The sequence below is a fragment of the Acartia tonsa genome, chromosome 5, assembly GCF_053477335.1.
Source record: "Acartia tonsa isolate MP-2025a chromosome 5, ASM5347733v1, whole genome shotgun sequence".
Lineage (NCBI taxonomy): Eukaryota > Metazoa > Arthropoda > Copepoda > Calanoida > Acartiidae > Acartia > Acartia tonsa.
Window position 1 is genome coordinate 3,589,843 of NC_137264.1, and position 24,282 is coordinate 3,614,124.

The 24,282-nt window shown below is 31.6% G+C and overlaps 1 protein-coding gene across 8 annotated transcripts; it reads left to right on the forward strand.

Moving 5' to 3' along the window:
- The first annotated feature begins 3,330 nt into the window (after positions 1-3,330).
- wupA (troponin wings up A) lies at positions 3,331-24,064 on the forward strand. Of its 8 annotated transcripts, none has more exons than XM_080159905.1 (11): positions 3,331-3,469; positions 7,163-7,207; positions 8,019-8,136; positions 9,066-9,189; positions 14,300-14,400; positions 19,320-19,363; positions 20,510-20,590; positions 20,715-20,772; positions 20,995-21,028; positions 22,731-22,775; positions 23,752-24,064. In XM_080159905.1, the coding sequence occupies exons 2-10, from the start codon at positions 7,194-7,196 to the stop codon at positions 22,742-22,744; spliced, it is 588 nt and encodes a 195-aa protein (XP_080016031.1). In that variant the 5' UTR covers positions 3,331-3,469; positions 7,163-7,193; the 3' UTR covers positions 22,745-22,775; positions 23,752-24,064. The 8 variants fall into 8 exon arrangements, with proteins under 8 accessions (XP_080016031.1, XP_080016032.1, XP_080016027.1 ...); XM_080159906.1 differs by having other exon boundaries at positions 22,734-22,775; XM_080159901.1 differs by lacking the exons at positions 14,300-14,400; positions 20,995-21,028 and adding an exon at positions 11,435-11,535.
- Positions 24,065-24,282: the final 218 nt, after the last annotated feature.

Below are 24,282 nucleotides of genomic sequence, written 5' to 3' on the forward strand. Positions count from 1 at the left end.
GTAATCCCTAAACGCTTGTTTCAGCGTCTGGGATTCAAAGGCGGGACGAAATAACATTTCACACTCGGCCTTGACTTGTTCGTATGTCAAGGCTTGGCCTGCCTCGCCAAACAGATGAGAAGCCATTTCCGCCGCTTGCCCTACCAGTGACAGTAAAAGGGCGTTGCGGTGGTTGAGGGAGTCATGGGGCGGCACGCGGTAAGCCGCCCATGACATCTCGAGTCTGCGGATGTGGGAACTTCAGGATTGCTTGGGCGGTCCTCTATACTCCGGCAGGTTACTCAGCATCAGCTTGCGGTACTCGGCTGGAGCCGGCTGAGGGTCATCCTGGAGCCATCCTGGGGCTTGGTCGCCTCCTGGCGCTTGCGGCTGCTCCATCAGGTCAACGGTTCAACGGCGGGACACAAAGTTATAAGTCAATATTATAAATGGTTTGTCACTTGAGGCTTTCTAGCCTAACAGCCAACACTGTTTTATCACTAGGTTGGTAGTTTAGTTACAAAGATATAACTTAGCTGTACTTATCACTAGTTCTATTCTGAGGTTGTAGAGTAGGCTGGTAGGGGTAGATAGCTGTTGAGGGTCTGAACTGCTGTCAGGAACTGATTTGGTTTTCCTTTATCACACTATAGATAGGGGGAAGAAGCTTGTAATTCTTTATTTTCTAAAAATACCCCTGTTAGATGCTATGGAGTAGCTCCGCTCCTGTGTGTGTGTGTGTGCGTGAAATCTCCTGTCCTTGCAGCGCGCTTATGCACCGTCAAATCGGCGCACACAGGTAAAACGCGCACTTATCCCTCAACTCGCTCTCTCATTGGTCCGCTTTGTCCGTTGAATTTTATGATATTTCCGAACTCCGTTGCGCGACCCGTAAATGGCGCTCTGTGTTCCCGGCCGCTAGCTCCACACCGTGGGCGGACTTAGTCAAGTGTGGGTAGGAGGGGGGAAGCGCGTGAGGGGACGGGGTAAATCCGTCCGTTCCCCCTGTGAGGAAGGGGGGAGTGCTGTGGGTTTGAGGTAACTGTGTGATGAGGTAATGGTGCCCTTTCTCCTTAATCCTAGGCTTATCTGTTATGTTACCTTGATTGTATTTCCTTCAATGGAGAGTGGGCCCCTCCCTTTCCTCTGGAATAAGGGGTGTATTTTTGTTGTGCTGTAGGCTTGGGTGGTTAGATTGTTTATCAAGACATTGTTATATTACATCTAGATTCTATTTTTGGCCTTATCACAATACATAACAGATTTGCTTACCAAACCTGTTCTATTTTTAGTTGTTATCACAATACACAACAAATCCAAGCCTGTTCTATTTTTAGTTTTATCACAATACACAACAAATTGTTTGCCAATCCTTGCTCATAAATCTATTGTTTAACCATCACACTAGGGTGGTAATCCCTACAATGTATCTGCTTTTCTAGATGGGTGGCTGCGCTGTAGCCTCTCAGGATACTTGGAGTTGACGTAGTTTTCTCTGCTTTGGTACACTACACTCGTATGTTGGCTCGCAGCTCGCAGCTATGTGGCGTGTTTCAGCCTATCGGCGGCAGGGAATGTCCCGTCCTGCTAGCGCCGCTGGTTCGGATCCTGCTATCTCTTGCAGTAAGGTTGGCCTATTTTCAGCCGTTTGCACTTATTTGGCCTGTTTCAGCCAGTCCGCAGGCCTGTTTCAGCCCTTTGAGCGCTCAATTCTCCGTTAGATGTCGGCGCTTCTCGCGGTTCTCCGTCAAGTTTCGCTGTTTCACTTCCACAACTGCCGGATGCAGAGTTAGACCTTGCTATCCAGGGTGGGTAATTCAGGTTGCTTGTGTCAGTTTTGCCAGTTTCACTGCTGGGAGTACCTTAGCCTCAGCTGCGCGTCTGCTCTACACTTGTGGTTTGCCGTAATCTCACACAGCTGTCACCAAAAGTTGTGGTATCCGCCGAGGATAAATGGCAGACACCGGAGTTCAATTAGATTACGGCAGTGTGAACAGACGTGGACACCTTACTATAGAGAAGCTACGCTTCTCTAGCATTCACCAAATAATAATCAACATCTATTTCAGTTGTCACTTTATTGAAGGTCTAAAGAGTACTAAAGCTATATACAACAAACAATAGTTACACAGATAGGAATAAATAATCATAACATAAAAGCATTATAATACATATACAATAGTCAGTTTGGGCAATAATGATCCCCCATCCCTGGAAAGGGTGGGGGGAATTAACAATGCAGCTTAACCATAATAAAGCTTGTCAGATTCAATCATTAATTTTAGGCATAGGGAGGGGGTCGGCAGACCCCTTCCCCAGGACTCGGGGGAGGGCCTGTGGCCCTTCCCCGAACCCCGGTCAGGGGTGCCATAGGCATGGCTCACGGTTGCCGAATACCACATAAACATACTTCATAGAGGTATGAATATTTACGTTTATACAATACCTACAATAATATGCATTGCTTAATTTTTACAATTTTCCATTGATATTAAAAAATATATGGTAAAATAAAATCACCCATACAACTCACACTAAAAAACTTAAAATTAAGATTTTTTTTATATAATTAAGATTATATTACATTTGTTTAATGTTTATATTAACTTTATATAAGTGTTGTCCCCATTGACTTTGGAAAAGGGCCATCCAAGCTTAATTTGAATAACAGGAGATTTTTAAATAAGTAAATATTATCACAACAGGCTTGAAAATAGCTTAAAACCATGGTATAAAAACGAAAAAGCAACACCAAATAGGAATTGCATATAAGAAACAAACTGATGGACATATATTGATCTATTTCAAGATATTTTTTATATAAATTATTGTGGTATAAATTAGATTTTGTTATTTTACAAACTTACTTTAAGCTAGGATGATGTTATCCTTATTTAAAGGAGGTGGGTTGTGTTTAAAGAGACACTCATTTGGTTTCAATTAAGAAATGATTAATATGAAATAATGAAATATTTTAAGTATTCCCAGTACTTTAAATCGGTATTATCCTCTTAGAATTTTTTTTTTCAATTATGAAAATTTGAGTAAAAAACCTTGGGTATCAGTCCCCTCCCGCCATGAGAATTTTTAATTCAAAAGGAAATAAGGACAGTTATGAACATTTGTAGAACAGCAATAAAAAAAGAAATTATAGGCGAAAATTATTATTATGCTACATAGTATGGTATAAATATAAAAATTAGCTGTTAAATCGACAACCAAAACTTTTTATTTAGAATATTTTATTTTTAAAAGTAAAATTAAATACGAATTAAGCTAAGAATTTCCCTTTAAGTTTGAGTAAGTGGGGAAAAATTAGGGAAGTAATAAAAAGGGCCTGCGCTTTCTAATGGAATAGTGGGGAAATTAGGGGCTAACACACGTACGTACGGACAAACTGACAAGGACGTAGGGACAGGACAGGCCTTTTCTTGCTGGGCAGCCTCCAGGTATAGAACAGTCAGTCCAGCACAGGCTCACTTAGAACAAGGTAAGATTTTAGTTTCAGCCATAAGAGGCTTCTAGCACCCCAGGGCTATAGTGTGGACAATGTAATAGATTAGTATTCTATATGTATGTGTGTGTAATATGATCTTAAACACGGCTACTAAACATTTCTGGAAAGATTTACAGTGAAACTGGGAAGGTTTTAGGCTATTTGTCAGGCTATGTTCATCCAGTAAAAAATTGCACCTATTCTTTAATTGCATGTTATTAAATGATCAATTTTCTTTCAGTGATTAAGCTAAAAACAAAAAATTATTAGAATCTAATTCGTAAAATTAAACATTTTTAAACAATATTAATTTGGTAACTTGACAAAGTGTCTCAAAAATCATCCATGTGACGTCATAAAAATGAAGGAGATGAAAGGAAAAGTGAAAAGTAAAAAACCCTAAAAAGAAATGAATAATCCCTCGATTTCATGACGTCACGTGGCTGATTTTTGAGACACTTTGTCCAGTTACTGAATTTGGATAAAGAATTATTTTTATGTTTGATAATTGTTCATTCATCATAAAATAATTATTAAACTATTTTTTCTACTCGCCTGTTCTAAAAGATGGCGAGGTCTTCCCAAGACAAATTACACCAATAATGACAAAATGTCAAACAGTAATTTTTACAGTTTTGCAAAAACTGTTGATTTTTTCTGCTAAAAACTTTTTAATATAAGGTTAAAAGTTTTTTTTGGACAAAATATTCTCTTTGACTTTTATAATAGTGGCTGTGCCTCTAACATTCTAGTGCTCTGTATTCAAAGATTGAAAAAAATAGTATAAAACCATTCCATACCATACTTATAGCCTTAAACAACCCTAAGAACTATGTGCAGTATCCCTAACCAAGGCAACTAATTCAGTTTTGTAGTTATCAAAATATCAATCTTCAGACAAAAATAGCATTACTACTTTTTAAAATAGGACTAGGTAGAGGGCAACGGGCAAATCACCTCCTTCATATAAAATTTTTAATTAAAATGAAATAAAAATATTGGGAGATTTAATTTTTTATCCCAAGGAAATATCCATATTGGGAATCATGCGACAAATAAACTAATACATAACCTTAACCAATACAAAGCTCCCATGAAAATTTTTAATCATCGGCCTATCTTCAAACTAGAAAATACTGGGATGCTGTAAGTATTGGTGCAAAAAATGGGGACGAATTTCAAATTGATTTGACGGGGCTGGTTTTTTTACGTCACAACTGAAGGGAAACCCCCATCTCTTTTCTAAAGGGTTTCTTTCCCCCTTTACTTTTCTTTCCCTTCACTTGTGACGTAAAAAAATCAGCCCCGTCAAATCAATTTGAAATTCGTCCCCATTTTTTGCACCAATACTTGCGGCCAGGCCGTTTGACCGACTGGTTATAAATACATGCAGACATACATCCAACTACTTTTGTGAAGAAGATTTGAAAAAGAATTTTGTCTGTTTTTGATGAAACTTGACCATTGAAGCAAATATTGTCAATCTGGTTTGAGGGTGCAGTCATCCGTAAATCCCAAGGATTCAGGCACATAAATCTATTCTTACCCCCAATATTTCCGTTCATATTCTGTGTTACCTCGTGAGTCAATCAATGGGTCTTTTGGTGGCATTATTTATTCTGCATTATATTATATGTCATTTTCCATTAATATTTTTATGTCGGCTATTAGGCATAAAGAAATGGGCCATTCTGACAGGTTTTATTCATATGTTTATTCGAATGACCTTAAAAATTTCAAATAGTAAAACACATAAAAAAGAGAAGCTACTTTAAAGTTGTAGCTTATAAGTTAATTCTCATGGACAACCTCAATCTTTTTTATTTATGAGCTTCACATTTACGGAAGTTTTTATCCTTGATAAGTTTTGTTCAAGATTTTTTTCTTCATAATAAAGCTTCTTTTTATCTTAAAATAAAACTGATCAATTTCCCATATTTTCTAAGTGTTTCCAAAATAGTCCCCTTCTAAATCTTCTGTAAAACTTTCACAAAATAATTTTAGTTTAACAAAGGTAGGTAGTAAAAGTTACATAAATTTAATTAAATGCCTATTTTCAATAATAGAATCGAATTAATAGTTTAATTAATCTACTTTTTTGATTCTTTTGCAGTTTCTCTAAAAGTACCTTGTCGAGCAAAATATCCCCCCCCCCCGCCCTTCTTATGAGGAAATCAATAGAAAATAAGGGGGGGGGGTACTTGATTATTACTTTGGGTCAGGCTATATTAGGTCAAATTGGGTTTAGGGTACCTTAATAGGGGCTAGATATGGAAAAAGAATTCCCCCATCCCACATCCAAGTGGGAGGGGATGTTGTTTGCTTGATTTGCACTATGCGGGAAAGCACAAAGTCTTTAGAAATTTATATTTTGTAATTAACCAAAATATATTTAAAGATGTACTAATGTATTTAACTAAATTATTCTATTAACCAGGGCTCGGCAGTCGAACCCCACCACGCATAAGCCTTAAATTTAATGCCAATTGTTTGCAAACAAAATTGTAAATTTCAAAACATTGATTGTCTGTTTAGGAACATGTTTAGACATTTAGATAAATCTTAAAGTTATGATATTGCGATTACACTGAGGTTTATATGCGGTCGTAGATCGGCTGCCGAGCCCTGCTAATAACAAATACCAGCTGAATAGATCAACAATATCAATATGGCAACATCTTAGGATTATAAAAAATAAAAAAACAGGGATAAAGGAAATTTTTTCAGTATGGCATCGAAACTGATTAATATCTGCTGGATTTGCTTTATTCTGTAACTTTGTTTTAAACTAAAGTCATCCCTACTTTGTAAATATCTAATAATCTCTTATGTACTTAATTTTGAACCAATGTACAGAGATTGGTAAATGAAATGTATTTCTTTAATTTAAATAATTAGTTTGTATGCAGCTTAAATAGATAGGATTAGGACCTTGTATAGCAAAAAAAGTACACAAAAATTAAAGTCAATGCCATAAACTGTTCCCTGTAACCTTGCTTACCATTCAAAAGTAAATTGAATAAAATTAATCCTATAATCGGACAAGTTTTATTCAATTGATTTTATATAGTTTTTATCAAAGGTTTTATACTTGATTTGTTTTCAAAAGAAATTGTTAAAATTAATTTTTTTTATTTAACCACCCCTGTAAAAACTGTTGGTAGTTTATCGATTTACAATATTAAAGGTTAATGTATGACTTTAATCAAATCTCAAAGGGCTGACAAGCTATAGATATGCTATTTTTTTAATTGCAATTTTTACTTTGGCTATATGGATGTATTATAAAGCATATATGGTTAACTTTGACATAATGTCATTATTAAAACTATTTTTTGACAGGGAAGTCTTTTTTTTAACTACGGTAATTTAGATAAGAATTCTTAACTAAATTCGTTATAAATTAGGCTATAGAATTATTCACTCTTATTTTAAATATCTTTAGCCAAAGAAAGTATCATTCAATTTTTTCTTTGATGTTTTTAAATAAGATTTTCTATTATGATTTTTATTGTATTGGATCTTATAAATTCTTATAAATCAAATTATATAAAAAAGTTGTACTGCTTCATAAATTGCTTGAAAAATGTTATCAAGAGTAGGAATGTTAAAAATTAGGTACCCATTACCCTTGTTTATTAACTAATTTAAAAGTGAATTATTTACCATTAATATATTTTGTTTCAGAAAGGAATAAGACCACGACACAGCCTTAACCATGGGAGACGATGAGTAAGTAATTTTGTCAAAGGATAACTTCTCTACAGTCCAGTTGATTGATGATAGCCTAGCGTGCCTTGTAATCAGCGTTGCGGAGCCGTTTAATTTTGGTGCGGCTACGTTTCCGACCTAAAATCAAGCAAAACTCGTCATATTTTTTCCCCACGTCTATTTTTTACTTTTGAAGGTTTTAAAAGCTCAATTTTTGATAAAAATGGACTTGAAAAACTTAAAAGGGGCATTTACACATGACAAAACATAGTTACCATATTATAATTTATAAAAAATCTCTTTGTTTATCTAGTCCGGAGCCGGAGCCGTTTGATAACGAAAATTACGGCTCCGGCTCCAGCAAAATAAAACGGCTCCCGGCTCCGCAACAATGCTTGTAATATACAATTTTTAATTATGTGTATTTGTACTGTATTATATTTTACTGTCACTTCAAACGACCAGTGGAAAACTTTGCTTTCTCCATGGAATTGAAAGGGATAAGATAATTGAGAATTAACAAATTGATGCCACCTCCCTCTATCTTCTTACTCCAAACGATCAAACAAAATTACCCCTCGCATAACTAAAGATTATTAGTAGAAAAGCAACACTGTCAGCCAAAACATGAATTATTAATGAACAAACAACCAAAGATTTTAAGTCAACGAATAGGAGAACTAGTTTAAAATCTTCGGGGGGGTCATGTCAGTATGTCCAGTCTAGCCTTTCCATTTCCGAAAAATTTGCTTGTCCAAATGCAATTATTTACCTTACTTTTAATAGGCCAAAACATGCAAGGAACTTTTTTAACTAAACCTCTATATTTTAGGAAGCAGGCTGAGATTGACCGCAAGAAGGCCGAGGTCAGGGCCAGGCTCGAGGCCCAGGCCGCTGGCAAGAAGGCAAAGAAGGGTTTCATGACCCCAGAGAGGAAGAAGAAACTCAGGGTGAGTAGAATCAAGGATAGAAATGTGTCACATTAAGAAAAACTGTTTTGTTTGTAATCTTTTTATAACTATATGCAGAATCAATGAATGACTAAAACAAGCTTTTTGTTTGATACAATGTTATCGAAAAATAGCCTTTGTCTCAAATGAGAACCAATATTTAATTCTCAAAAATAAAAATAAAAACTTGAACAATGATTTAGGTTGGACAATAAAAATGATAGTTCTTCTTGATTGTTAAGAAACTTTACTTATAAAAATAATTGTACATGTAAATCACTTTTAAACCTAGAATTTGCTGATTCACAACTAAAATATTTAAAATTAAGTTTATTCAATCGTCGAATTGTTTACATTAAGCTAGGAGTTTTTAAAAAGTTACATGTATTTTAATGTTTAAACAGCAAATGTTTATTTTTTTGACAAAGTTTGTTGCTCTTTTTATATCCCATACCTTTTTATTTTTTTCTGCAAGGTATATATTTCAATATTTTTATCCTTCTGAATCTAGGTGATCGACTACTACTTTGTATGAACACTTATTTTTAACTGTTAAATTCAGAAATATTCAGTTTTCAATTGAGTAATTATTATTGAATCATTTTAAGTGTAGTTGATAATAAATATTAGATATAGAACGTATATATTGATATCAAAATAAAAAAAATTTATTTTATATAGGCTTTTTATTACACTAGTTTCCAATGTTTTAGTGTGATGTTTTCTTATTCATTGGCTCAATAACCTTGAAGACTTTTATTTAATATTGATTGGATGTTTCATTTAGTTGAGTGTCCAAACGTGTCTATCACTAATTATAATCTTTAGAAAAGGTTATTTTGTGTAACACCATTCGGAATGTACGTTAATTTATCTGCCACTGTCTTATCCCTTAAGATTCCTGGTTTAAAATGCTGATTTGTTTTCAGCTGTTGTTGCGTAAGAAAGCAGCTGAGGAGTTGAAGAAAGAACAGGAGAGAAAAGCTCAGGAGAGAAGAATGGTCATTGATGAACGTTGTGGTCAACCCAAGGATTTGGAATCTGCTTCTGAAGGTAGGATCTATTCGTACTAGGGTTGGGCCGGATACTTTTTTTGCCGGATATCCGTTATCCGGCCGGATATCTGGCCAACGCTCGATATCCGGCAAATTCTCGGATAACCGGATATCCGTCAGTAAAAATCTGCCGGATATCCGGATAGTTTCAATATCCGGTAACCGGCCGGATATCGAAAATGGCCGGATACCCGGCCCAATCCTAATTCGTACACATATTAACTGAGCAGCTGCTCTATAACAAGAGTATCTTTATGTAAATTGCTTATGGTCATACTTTTATGATCTTTTAAGACATTAATTCCTTGATTTATATCAGATTTTTTTCTATTGTGAGACTGGCCTAATGATTGACTAAACCTTCTGTTTCAAAACTACAAAAAAATAGTTTTTTTAAAAGTATAATTTCCCTTGTTAAACTTATCCTTTACATTTGACTTTTTATCCTAAATACTTCCAACAAACAAAAAGCTATTGTTTAGTCAATTAAAAATGAGTAATTCATATTCTACATTATTTTATCATAAATTTCCAATGGCACAAACTAATGATCTATTTTTTTCCTTATCTTGACAGGTATATTGAATGATTAAGTTTCACTAGATTTTGCAATTACATCACAGATAAAAAAGATTTTAAAACTTTTTTTTATCTTGGCCGTCTGTAGTTGCCAGAAATGCCTAAAGCCCTTTGAATTTTTCTTCCAAAGCCCTATCCCTTCATTTTAAAAGACAAAAAAATATAAATTACAAAAAAGGTATTGGTTAATAAGAGAAAAATTGTAGGACTCTTTAATTACCTAAGGTATTTTTGTAAAGTACTTCTGTGATATATAAATCATTATTTATAATCCCATACATTTCTGGATAAAGTAAAAAAAGAAAATTGCACTTCATGAAGAATCATATGCTTTTGTCTTTTTAGATGTATGATAAATCTAATAAGTAAACTTTCTCAAAAATCAATAAGAAAATTACATTTTTAAAAGCAAAGCTTTTCTATAATTAGGGTCGGTCCGTCCGTACGTCCGTCCGTAACGGATAGCTTTTTTTGTTAATTTAGGCATGTTAGAATTGTCCTATCGATTTCAAATTTTGCATGGTGATTCCTTTAATAGTAAGGTACGATTTAGAAAGCGTAGCAACTCTATAATCATCACCAAAATGTCCGTACGTCCATTTTAAACATGTTGATTTTTTTACTTTTTTAACAACAAATTTTTATGTGATCTAATCATCCGATTGATCTGATTTTTGGTATATTGATTCCTGGGACAACAAAGTATAATGTAATAAGCGAAACAACTCTATCATCAAGTCCTAAAAAAGTATGTCCATAAACATTATCCTGAATCAAGCAGTTTTTCAACAAATTTACTTACAATTTTGCTTTGACTCTTATACATTTATATTATGATTATTCAGTTCTGACACTATACAAGTGTTAATGTCCGTTTGTCCTACCGTTTCAGTGCTTCGCTTTTATGGATGTTGTCATCCTTGTTTTGGTAGAATGCCTGAAGTATATCTAAATGGTAGATAGTTACTTAATATATTGATTACAGTTATAGTAACAATGATAACAAAATTTATGTACTCTTACTTATTTTGCAAAACAGTATTGTTACATGCATATGACAATAAATAATCAAAATAGACTTAAAATTCAGAATACAGAAGTTCTGATAATATGTTTAACTAGGACAAATGGCTTGTAAATTCATTTTACATTCCCTCCACAACCTTTCAACAAAGAAATTTTAAAAATTGCCTTCCACTCTCTCTCTCTTTTCTCACAGCTTACAAAAGAGATTAAATAAAATGAGAATGTATTTACAAAAAAAAAGTTTATTGCCTAAATAGTGATCTTTGAAAGCTGACTTTTTAGGTATGATAGTGCATAAAAATCTTTTCAGTATCATTCATGAATATAAGTCATAGAGAATATGGAGCAATTCTATATACATATATAGTTACTCTAACTTTACTCTGTTTTCTACTTTGGCTCAATCTTTATCCAATTTGTGAGAAAACTGCAATTTTTGAGTGCAGTTTTTTTTACACAGGGAATTAAACATTTGACGGGTTGAAAATGTATCTTCTTACAATATTTTCTGGAGATAAACTTTTTTTCATATCCTTCTCGCATCAAAAAAAAAAATAATACTAAATATAATTCTAAACTTTAACCAGAGATTGGCTTTAAAATTTATTTTATCTTAAACATTTATTTATTTACATAAGACGCCCTTAGACGCATTTGTGAGCAATACCACGCCAGGGCAGCTCAGCTAGAGAGCACAAAATATGATCTTGAGCACGAGGTCACTATTAAGGACTATGAGGTAATTAAAGTTGGGTAAATCAACATTTTGTACACAATTTCAAATAATATTGTAGTGTGCAAAAATGAATGTGCACAGCATGAACAGTAGGTGTACACATATTAAATATGTTTGTGTAATCTGGTGTACTATTTTTAATATTGTATATTCAGGATTGTGCACAAATTCATGTTTTTTTCTTTTTTTCAGGAATGGTCAACTTACTAATTTTTTTATGTATTGTAAGTGTCATAATTGTTGTAGTATGTGGGGAGCACTATAAAAACCTTAGAACTACTGCAGTTCACGGTAAAATATTGCTGGTAACGAATATTGCCAAAAATCTATGAATTTTAAAGGCTGCTAGCTGCCAAACGGCTGAATGTACAGATCATGCCCGCACACTGTTTTAAGCAGCATAATAATGTCTACAAATAATCTGGATTTGTCATAAATCAATAATGCATAATTATCTCGCAGTGCAGAGAAATGCGCGAAAAAGGCCTATTTTACGCATTTTTCTTCAGTGAAGCTTTCCCTGTGCATTATTGGATCTTGCCTATTCCAGATTATTTGTAGGCCCTCTTATTCCGCTTAAAATGGTGTGCGGGTATGATCTGTACGTTTAGCCGTTTGGCAGCTAGCAGCCTCTAAAATTCATAGATTTTTGGCAATATTCGTTACCAGCAATATTTTACCGTGAACTGCAGTAGATCCAAAACCTTTCCTTGTACTTTTATATTTCAGTAGAAAATTTTATTATATCTATGAAGGTAATTCTGTAAAAAAAAAATTAACTTTCAAAAACAAATATTCATTTTACTGAGAAATAATTTACAAGGAAAGTTGTTCAAGAATTTGAAAAGCTAGCATCCAATTTTTTTCCTACAAAATATGAATTAATCAATTAATTTTCTGACATGATCTAGATTCTGTAAGATTTAAATATGCTTACCTAGCATAATTTTGTCTGTGTAGTCATTTCATACAAGAATTAATGTGAAAGCTTTTCAAAGTCTTAATCAAAGGGTATTTTACATTTTATGTCCACACTAACTATTTTAGGTAGGAAAAGAGCAAAATATGATAAGTACAATCAAATGTAGTTTTTCTAAGGAAAACTTTTAAATTTCATATTTTAGTTCATTGACATTTTATGTATATAAAGATCTTTATAAAGACTTTGAATTTTATGATGTTAAGGGCTTTCTGTAAAATACCATAATGTTCTAATGTTTTTTCTTACTTTAAGAACATGATTTTTTTAAAGGTTAACTTTTTAAATTGGATCCATTAAAAATGATGAATTTTGTTTTCAGGTTGGAAACAATAAAATATCATATTCATTTTACATAAATCATTTCATATTCAAATTTTTCATCAAATTACTTGCCTTTCAAACAATTTTGCTTCATAATTTCAGAATTACATTAGTAACATTGTCATCAGTAGTTTTTTTTTGTATATTTATGACAACTGATATACTTATGTTAAGGTAAATCTTACTAGTGTCAAAAGTGCTGAATCATTTACATATTCAAAAAAGCCAATATACATCTATTCAGATCGGCTTATAACCATCTGCAAGGAATACCATGCAAAAGTGACAGCACTAGAGTCTGAAAAGTATGATATGGAAAAAGAAGTTGAATTTAGGGACTATAGGGTAGGGTAAACATTATCCACAGTAGATCCAGCTGTGCTCTCAGTTATAGTTAATACCTTTTTGCTGACACAATACAATCTTTCCCGATTTTGTATTAATTTTGCGGAACATGATTCCAGTTACGTCATATTTTTCTTTCCCGAAAAAGGGAAGGGGGGAAGAAAAAAAGAATTTGGAGAAAAGGGGGTTTTCCCCATCTCTTTTGAAGAGATTTTCTAACCCCCTTCCCTTTTTCAGGAAAGAAAAATATGACGTAACTGGAATCATGTTCCGCAAAATTAATACAAAATCGGGAAAGATTGTATTGTGTCCTTTTTGCTCATTGCTTTATTGTTGTCCTTAATCTTCAACGTTATAATTTTACAGTTTTGAGGATTTGGATTAAAAGAATAATACCGAAGCATTTGTCTTTTCAAGGAATTTAATTATCTCTTGATCCAATTACTCTTATACTAATGCTTATAATAATAACTTTAAATTGTTTAATATTAAAAGCATGTCCGGTTAAGAAACTCTTATTACATATACCAATTGTTATAACATAAATCTATATAATCCTTTTAATCCTAGTTATTATGCCACAAATGATTTTTGTCCTCTGTTACCCAAACTCTACCTAAATAATCTTTTTTTTCAATTGTTCAATTTTTACCAAATAAACATACATTGAACAGCACCTTTATGAATTAAAATACAACTACCCAGTTAGTCTTTTTACCCATGATTATAATAATTTAAATACAAGAAACTAAATTTCAGATGATCTAGCAGCTATTTGTCACGAATACCAGGCTAAAATTTTGAAACTTGAGGGTGACAAGTGGGATCTTGAGCGTGGGGTCAAGATAAGAATTTTGGAGGTATTCTCCACACTCCCAAACTTTTCTCTGCTTATCTTTAAATGAAACTAGATTTAGATCTTTGACTTATATGTAGAAAAAGAACACAAACACAAATTAAAGATGTGTAAAAGTAGAGAAAAATATATATATAAAATGTGCTGTCATAACAGGAACTAATGTTATCCCATGGAAAACCTCTTCTCTATAATACTATGTCAATTGTTAGGACTATTTTTACATCTTACCAAAGTGAACTTTGTATTTACTCTATGTTCAGACACACTGAAGCAAATTTGCAAGGAGTACTTTGATCGTATGTACCTCTGCGAGTCCCAAAAATACGACATGGAGTTTGAAGTGAGAAAAAGGGATTTCGAGGTACGGATGGATCAAACAAGCATTGAGCATTTATTTTGTTTGATAATAAACTTTAATTGAGAAAAGAAAGAAACTACATATAACAGTTGATTAATTTCTCTAAATTGCAGCCAGGACTTGAAGTATGCCCCCTTTGTGACTTCTTGTAATTATTTGCATTAATCACATTTTGTGTCAATTGGTCATTAAAGTAAAACATATTTTAGTTTGGTACCTAACAAATCCTTTATATATCTTTACCAGGTCAATGTTTGCCATTTAATAAGACACAGAATGTGATTTGGCAAACATACTCTAATGTCTTGCAGCCCCCCTTTTTGTCTTACCTTTCCTGCCTTGGATACCTTTTATCTGGGTTATATGTCTTGCCAAATAACATAATACTTCAAAATATTAAGTATGTTTTAAAATGCTGAAAACTAAATGTCAGCCAAAGTTTCTATTTCCATCTATCATCGCCTTTTACAGATTGTGTGTTATTTTACCCTTTAAATATTAGTATAAGATAATTTCTTGGTCCCTTTAAAAATGAAAAAAAAAGAATGTTCTGAATGCAATAAAATAAGAGTGTTCCCTTTCTATTTATAACCTTTAAATTGTTTATACCCTTTATATCAGGCATTGGAAATTTAGTCTTATTTTGGGGGCTGCAATATTTAAACAATGTTTAGGTAGCAAAGTTTAATACATAACTAAATATGCCAAAAAAAGCACCAGGACAAAACTATTTGTTTCCATCAAAAAAAAAACAATTTCAAAAAGTCAATGTATATGTACAAATATAAAAAAAAACACATTTGCCCTGATATCTGTTTGCAAGGTTAAAATATTGCTGTGGAGGACGATGCTAGATGTGAACATTGAATATATGCTGACATTTACAATTTTCCACCAGTAAAAGGGCAGAATCCTGGCCGGGTGCCAACTAACAACACTCAAATCCTTTTTCATACAATTTCAAGTAGAAGAGATATAAGAGGGGGGGGGGGGGGTAGTAATATTTTCTATGGAATTTTTCTTTTCGTGTATATTTTATTTAAAAGAGGTTTTTGATGGAACAGATAACAAGTCCATGCTTCTAAATCATTTATTATAATAAATTTTTTCCAATGTTGAAACTATTTGGAAATGGCTTTGAAGAAATTTTTGATTATTTAAGTTTTAGATATAAAAAAAATCACAATAAACTTTATTAGTCAAAAACTAAATTTTAAGCCATTTTTCAATGGAAAATTTTATTTTAATACATGAATTTTAAAACAAACAAAATACTACATAACCTTTAGTTTAGAATAGATTGGGATTATTGCAATAAAGAAGACAGTTTGCAATAAAATCTAATAGAAACTTATAATATTAATGGAATGTATGTACTTTATCTCAATGTTGGTAATTAAAGGAACTGTGAAAGGTAATTTAATCTGATCTTGTAGAAGCAATATTTGTAGACACATTTTGAATAGACTGTTTAGGAATTAGTGCACCGTGTTCCAGAAAAGCCAAAAAATGACAAAAAATCATAGAGAGTGTATATTTTAAAATTGTGATGAAATTTTATTTAAATAGCAATAAGTATCCATATATCTATTAATATAATGGCGAAATTTTAAATATCTCCATCCTGGCTTGCACAGGATGCCAGCAAACCTGGCAGGGTCTTACAGGTAAAGAGCAAAAATATTTTGTTGCCCTAAACTAAGCATTTTAAGTTACCAAATACTAAAATATCCTATACCAGTACATACCAATATCAAATTTAAGTGTTTAAGTCAATTTCAGGGTCCAGGTATGATCCTGCAGGTCCTGATCCCTCAGAAATCTTAAAACAGCTCTTGAGACCTCAATTTTTTACCTGTAGACTTCAAATTTTAAACATAAGCTTTTCTAACAAGTATGTATGACCTACTGAAATCATATGAAAATCTGCCGCCGTTTTCCCGCCGACCGCCGCCACCGAAATTTATATTTTGAGATTTCTAATCTAAAGTTAACACACAGATGAGCATATTTCTTATTTATTTTCTGTGTGTATATGTAGGGAAGGAGGGGACAATGGGCTGTTTATTATAATTGTCCCTAAATTCACCAAATAGCGTTTTCTTATTTGTAGGCATAACAATTTGCTGGACTTTTATTGAATTTTGATTGGTTGGTTTATTAGTTGAGTGTCCAAACGTTTCAATCACTAATTGTAATTTATAGAAGGGGTAATTTTGTGTATTAGCATTGGGAATGTACATTAATTTCCCAGCCATTGTCTAATCCCTATAAATCTCTGATATGTAAGACTTTCATTTTATTTTCAATTTACTTGAAAGGAAGCATTTTCTATCTTAAACAATACAAATTCTACTTGTTTTTTTTAATAAGTATGAAAGCACCTTTGGAAAAAGGTTGCTTTATAAAAGGGTGAAGGGAGTAAATAATGCTAACGAATTAAATAAGAATATATATTTGAACTAGGAATAGACATTAAAATTTTTAAACTTCTAGCTTTAATGGGTTCAGATGTGGATATAAGTAGGGCATTCCCCCCCCCCCCCCCCCAATAAAAAGGTAAAATGGTTCAGATAAGAGCCTAGACATTTAAGGATAATCTTTATTTAAAACTTTTCTTTACTTTTAGTTTAAATGAATATGTGTTTTAAATAAGTAGAAAATAAATTACTTTTATATCTTTAAAAATTGTTATTTTTTGATAGACCCAGTATCTTTAGGGCTTAAAAAAACATACTTCGCATACTTTCGCATACACAGGGTAAAGTTCTCTGATATTATACATACATCTAATATCACCATGTAAGGGGATTTGCTTGCGCTCTTTTGCGCTTAAAAGATCTCGAACCAAACGTAAAATTTTCATTAGAAGAAAATTGTCTATTTTACAGAAATCGGGTAGGCTAAGAAAACCATCTACAATTACAACAAAAAATGGAGATTTGACTTCTATTAAAGGCTAAACGTATAAATTATTACATACTGATTCCAAAAATATATAATACTTAAAAATAGCTTTAAAAATAAAGGGTCCACACTGATTTGAAATGTAGTTTAGTTGACCTTAAAAATAGTTGTTAACAATGATGAAAAGGAACTTAATTCCATACCTCTGGTATAATTACACATAAAAGTTTTATTTTTCATAGTAAAGAGCTAATTCTTTCGGCTTTATTTCCAAATACTTGTGTATATTACTAAACAATTGTTTAGAAGTGTATTTTCCAAAATGTAAAAAACGATTATTTGTCACTCTCTGGAACATAGTGTAGTGTAGATAGTAATTTAGCTGCAAAACAATCCAATACTTTTTAGAAGCAAAGCTACTCAATTGGTATTTGTAAAAGTCTGTCTTTCTGTAAATTATGGTGATTCTATTTAAATCAGAGGTTCAGATAATTAACTTATCTTTACTTGTTTACCTTGTTTTACTCTACATCCTATTTTTACCCATCCCTTTCTTACCTTCCCTAACCATTTGAATCTCATTCACTCCTCTCACTTTAACTTTACATCACTGTTACTTCCCCTTCTTATCCCTATAAGTTCATTTTCATAACAGATTTTTTAAAATTATGATTTCTCTTTTTTTATTGGCTTTCTTGGCTTTTTTCCCTTTCTTTGAAAAAAATTAACTCTCTTGATGTTGGCCTAATTGTCTAAAGGGGTAGTTTCACGAAATGCATTTGAACTTAATTTAGTGAACCACATATTTTTTGCTAGTTAATGGGATTAACTATATTTATATGGCATATATTTGAAAGAATTTCAATTTTCTACCACCTAGTTTTGAAATTATCAAGACTTAAAATTGGCTTTTTGTGATATATGCAATTTAAAAAGACGATTTTCAAGACTTGATATTTTTAAAATATGTGGTAGAAAATTGAAATTCTTTCAAATATATGCCATATAAATGTAGTTTAACCAATTAACCAGGAAAAAATATGCGGTTCGCTAAATTAAGTTAAAATGCCTTTCGTGAAACTACCACTTTACTATTGTAAACAGCTTTGCTACTATTAAATATAATTAAGTCTTAGAATTTAGATTTTTTATTAAAACTTATACTTAAGTTTTTATAGATAGCCAAGTTTGATAACTTGCAATAAACAAACTTGTAACATATACAACCCCTTAATTATTACTAATTTAAAATATAATTACCTATATTCAAATAATCAATATCAATATTTATAGAATTAGCAAAAATTAAAATGAAATTAATCATAAAAGACAAATATGTTTGATATTTTTTTTCCTACTTTTAAAGTTAAAATTTTTAAAATATATATTTTTAAAATTCTTCAAAAAGACTTCGATGCTAACTTAAATATTATACTTTTGTATAATTTGGCATATTATTTTGCTTATATTCCTTTGATATTTTTAAATACTTAATTGTGTTTTTTGCATGGGGTTAGTGTTCTTTTGTGTGTAATAATTAGTGTTTTTAAATCTTTATATTCGGGCCATGAAACAAATGTTTTGGAAATTAATAAAAACACCAAATTTGTATCAAGCTGAATCAGTAAATATTTTTTTTTAATAAGCATAGAAATTTTTTTTTTTTAAACTTATATTTTTAACAATGCAATTTGTTTTAATTTACTGATTTAGATTTAAACGTTTGTGTTATTTTGTTTGCATATTTTTAAGGTAGTTTGTTTATTCTTTAGTATTTTTAATAGCTGTTATTCAAATTATGATTTAGGGAAAATCTTTAAATAAAACAAGAATTTGAATAAAAATGAAGGATGCTCTTTGATAAATTTTGATTCTTTGACGTCAATAGACAAACAATAAGATTTCAAACAAACAAAAAATATTTAAATTCTAAAATTGATTAAATTAGGCATTTTTAAATCATTAATTTTAAACTTTTAAAATATTTTGATATCTGATCTATTTTGTGTATTTAGATTAACGAACTGAATATTGCTGTCAATGATTTGAGAGGAAAATTGTAAGTATTTTTGGTAGCAGGGCTGCTCTATAATAAGAGTTGTTCAAATGTTTGTCCATTTTAGAAGAAGTTTTACCCCATCTTATCTTACTCTCATTGTTCAGACCAAAACCCCGAAAATTCCACTTTTTGACTTTTAATGCTGAGCTACTTGCAGTCATAGTTGTACTTGATGTTCAGAATTGAATTATATACTTTTTCAAAAGATACTAATGTCAAATTTATCTCAATTCAAAATATGAATCCAAATTTGAAGAAAATTTGTAAATATTTTACTTTGACAAATTTTAGTTGTATAGAGTAATACTTTCATCCACCTACAATTTTTTGTCTTTTTTTTACAACTCTGTTTTGTTATCAAGGATGATAAGATTTGTGGGCAGCACACAAACCATTTTTCACATACACATTTCATTTTTTTTAGTTTTTATAGAGAGGCCAAAAGATAATATAAATTACAGAAAATGAGTTTTACCTAATAAAATCTTTATCTGTCCGGTTTTTACTCTTATTCTATACATTTAACATCTCCAGTATTCGAAATTTTAAAATGACCCTTTGACAGTGTGCAAAGTTGCACTTTTCACATGAATATTATGGGATCCTAATGTTATTTAATCAGCTGTGTCACAGTATAAAACAAGCTAGAATCTCTTCTGTGATATTGAAATAAATTGACTGAAAGGACCGGTCATAACTGGTCAATCTCTTTTCATCTTTAAGGAAAAGACACTTTTAGCTGTGCAGCTACAACTGGATTAGGGTTTGTCCGTCTCAAAGTCCTTCTAACCAAAGAAATTTTAGTATATCTACCATGTTGAATTTGAATAATACATAAATTGATTATAACTATCTAAAACTATAACTATCTATGTCATATTAAAATCCTCATTTACAGTAACTACCACATATTCAAAATTCAAATGTAAAAAGGATTTTATCAATTATTATTTTTAGTTGTTCATTATGGCTTTAAGATTGTTATTATATTTATTTATTATTTGTATAAACAGACATCTTTGTCCTTGATATGCAAAATTTATTCCTGCACATTTACTTTTTCATCCCTTAATTTGCACCTCTATAGATGAAAGATCCTCAATTTAAATTACTAGGAATTTTCTCAAATTGCTTTTAAATATTTAGCATCAAGCCCACTCTGAAGAAGGTATCCAAGTATGAGAACAAGTTTGCCAAGCTACAGAAGAAGGCGGCTGAATTTAACTTCAGGAAATTGTTTGGTTCATTAAAATAAATTCACCTAATACTGCTAAAACTAAGTGAACAAACCCTCATTATGGCAAAGCCCAACTTATGCTAAAATATCTGTTAATGAAACAAATGAATGTAACAGGAACCAGCTTAAGACTGTGAAAAAGAAGGAATTCTCCATGGATGATGAAGAACAGGTAGGTTAATGTCGTTCTCATACATAAAAAAAGTCGTCTTTTAACAATAAAGGTCGTCTTTCACAATGAAAAAAGTATAAAAATAGTTTAGAATGGGCAATTTGAAGACAATGCCCTGCCTTTGCTTTTTTTTACAAAGTTGTATTTTATGATGTTTTTTTTAATATATAAAGTAGTTTATTTTTTTATTTCTTCTTTTTAACAATTTTTATCTTTGTTAAGCAAACAGCTGAGAAAAAAGCTGGTGTTGTCAAAAGTTAGTCAAAAGTAGAAACTTTACCATAGAGCTTTTTTTTGCTACCCATTTTCTGCCCTTTCCCTTGAAACATATTTTTTACTCCAACTTGTTTAGACAAATTTATTAAATAGGACCATTTAAAACAGCAAATAATTTTTTCACATAATAATTTTTAACCATTTAAATTATATAAGATAAATTCATTCTTAATTCTTTTTGAACATATGAAGTCTAAATATATTATCATAAATTATACACTGTGGGCTATAATTGAATCAAGACAAAAGTAAGTGCCGAGCCCTGAGACCTTTGTATGGTGAAAATAGACATAAAAGCATAATGATTCCAGTTAAAACCAAAATATTTCAGCGGGGTCTTTTTGAGAAAATTAGATTTGAAAATTTCAAGTTCAATTTTCACCCCCTAGGAGTTGCTGCATAATCAAGACAAGAAAAGCAAATATTACTTATTTTAAATTTTGAACAACTTTGCCTTTATAAAGTTCTTCATAAAACCACTCCTGAAGGGAGTTAATAAATGGCCATTTTTATCACTTGCTTTGCAAAGGTCACGAAAATTCAGCCTAAAATAAATCATATATAGAGAGGTTTTAAGACAACTCCTAGGGGGTAAAAATTGAACTTGAAATTTTCAAATCTAATTTTCTCAAAAAGCCCCCGCTGAAATATTTTGGTTTTACCTGGAATCATCATGGTTTTATGTCTATTTTCACCATACATAGGTCTCAGGGCTCGGCACTTACTTTTGTCTTGATTTAATTATAGCCCACAGTGATTAGTCTTAATTTGATTTTACCACAAAATTATATCATATCTAAATAAAGAAAACCTGTAGAAATTTGAAATTTCTTTCTGTTTTGTAAGCACCCCCTCCTTTATAGATATATACTATTTATATATTTACTTAGTTTAATAAGTTTAATAGTTTCTGCTGAAAAAAACCTTTAATCTCACAAAGTTGAAAGGAAACCTTTTTTTCAAATCTTAATCTTAAAAGCTTGAACATTTTCCCCCTGGAGCCAAAATAGTTTTTAGTTAAACTTTAGTTTGCTTCATAAGACTTAAAAGGATTGGGATCAGAGATTAGAAAATTTGAATTTTCTAACAAGCTAATAGTAAAGATTATGAAGTTAAAACACTAAACAATTATATGTCATAAATACATGTAAAAGGAAAGGCGAAGGGTTGGATTGTCAAATACTTTATAATTCTTTTACTATTTGTTATTTAGAAATATTATTTTCCTTGATTTTGAGAAGTATTTTTGCTCAGCCATTTTAATATTTTTTTTTTATTTGCTAAATTTACATTTCCCAATCATATTAAATCTCTTAAATATGTAGTTTAGAAAAAAAGTTTATTATTTTTTATGTCAAAAGATGTCTTCTGAAAAAACTAATTGTTACTAGCTTGATGATATCTTTTTACATTCAAAATAGTAATTTAGGAGAAATTAAAGATGTAGTTTATCTAAATTGTAATTAATTTTCAAAGATATAATTTGAATTGCTCACAATTCAAAATTAAAGTTGAGTTGACTTCCAAAATCCTTGGGTTAAAAATAGCATATTTCTTCAATAATTATGATTTAGACAAAAAACATACATATAGTAGATATAGTTTTGTTTTTCTTTTCTTCTTTAATTTGGAGCCTCTATAAGACTCAGTTACTCCAATATTGTCTCGTATTCTCCTTTTAGAAGAAGAAGCCTGATTGGGCACTTGGAGCCAAGGAGGGTGAGAAGGTAAGTTTAGATTAGTTTTCAAATGCAGGTTCATTCCATTACAAAAAAAGAGGGACAATTTTTTAAAACAAATATGTAGAAGAAATAAATTTCCCATATTGAACCATTAACTGATAATTTATGTAGTCAGCCATGCAAACACTAGAGGGTTATAACCCCCCCCCCCCTTAATACTAAAATTTTGTTGGCCTGCATTTTCCCTTTCTTCAACCCCAAAAAATCCCTTGGGAAAATCCTGTGCATGCTATTTCAACTATGTAACTCTATTTATAATAAAAGATTTTGCCCTCTTGAACCATAATATAGATTTTTAGAAACTGTAAAAAAATAAAGACAATTTACAGTTTTAAAAGGATATTAAAACACTATAGATGAGAAAAAATCAGATATAGTTTGACAAGAACGTCCAAATGGGAGGAAGTTTGAATTTTTACCCCCCCCCCACAAAAAAAAATAAAAAAATAAAAAAGATGGACGTCCTTGCCTATATGTTATAAAGATTACCCCCCCCCCCCCCAAATGAAAAAGCATGGATGGCCTTGTTGACCACGGATATAAAAATAAAAAATTATAGATTTAATCTTAAAATTTTTAGTTCATTTAAAGTCAATCATATTTTTCTTGTGGTTTATGATTGGTTTGTATCATAGGGTAATAACTAACAAAATATATGTCAGTTACCCTGTATAGTCAAGCACAGAAACGCCCCTTCGCCCACCCTTAAGTAGTATTAGAAATAAATTTTAGGGGGATAGCTTTCATTTGGTATGTTTTACCTTAGATTAGGTTTTGTTATGTAGGGTACAGGCAAGTCCCGCAGGATTAGGGAGCCCCACTGGGGTTAGGCATAAAGAAATAATTGCCCTAATTTTCAATTTATAGTGAGGGTTCGTTGATTTGCTCGCTAGGATATTTGAGGAAAAGCACCATTAACACCCCAAAAAAAATTTTCACCAACATTATTTTTGTATTTCAGCCAGCTGAAGTTGAAGCCGCTGCCTAAACGACGCTACGCAACTACAACGCAGACTTGCCGCTGTGAACAAGCCATGACAAAAATACTTTACCCACCTACATACTACTTGTATTACTACTGCACGTAAAATAGTTATTTTATATTCATTTTGCGACACACACGATAACTTTACATTTGTTTATGTACAAAAAGATTTTGACGATACAATGATTATATTTTGTTTTATTTTGATATTTATTTAAATTTTTGTGATCTTATGATGTTTATGTTTGATACTGTGGATTCTAAATATATGTTATTGCCATCAAGTAAACAGAATATTCTTTTCTCGTATTCATTCGAATCCGGTGGATAGGAACCGGTTCTCATCCATACGAAAAAACTATGTCTAGCATCGTATTATATCCAGTTTTCTACAAATATAGAAATGTACAATCATAAGATTAAAACCAGTTTTTTAGCCCGTGCCTACGGCAACTCGGGGCTTAAAAAACTTGTTTTAATCTTATAATTGTACATTCTATATCCGCG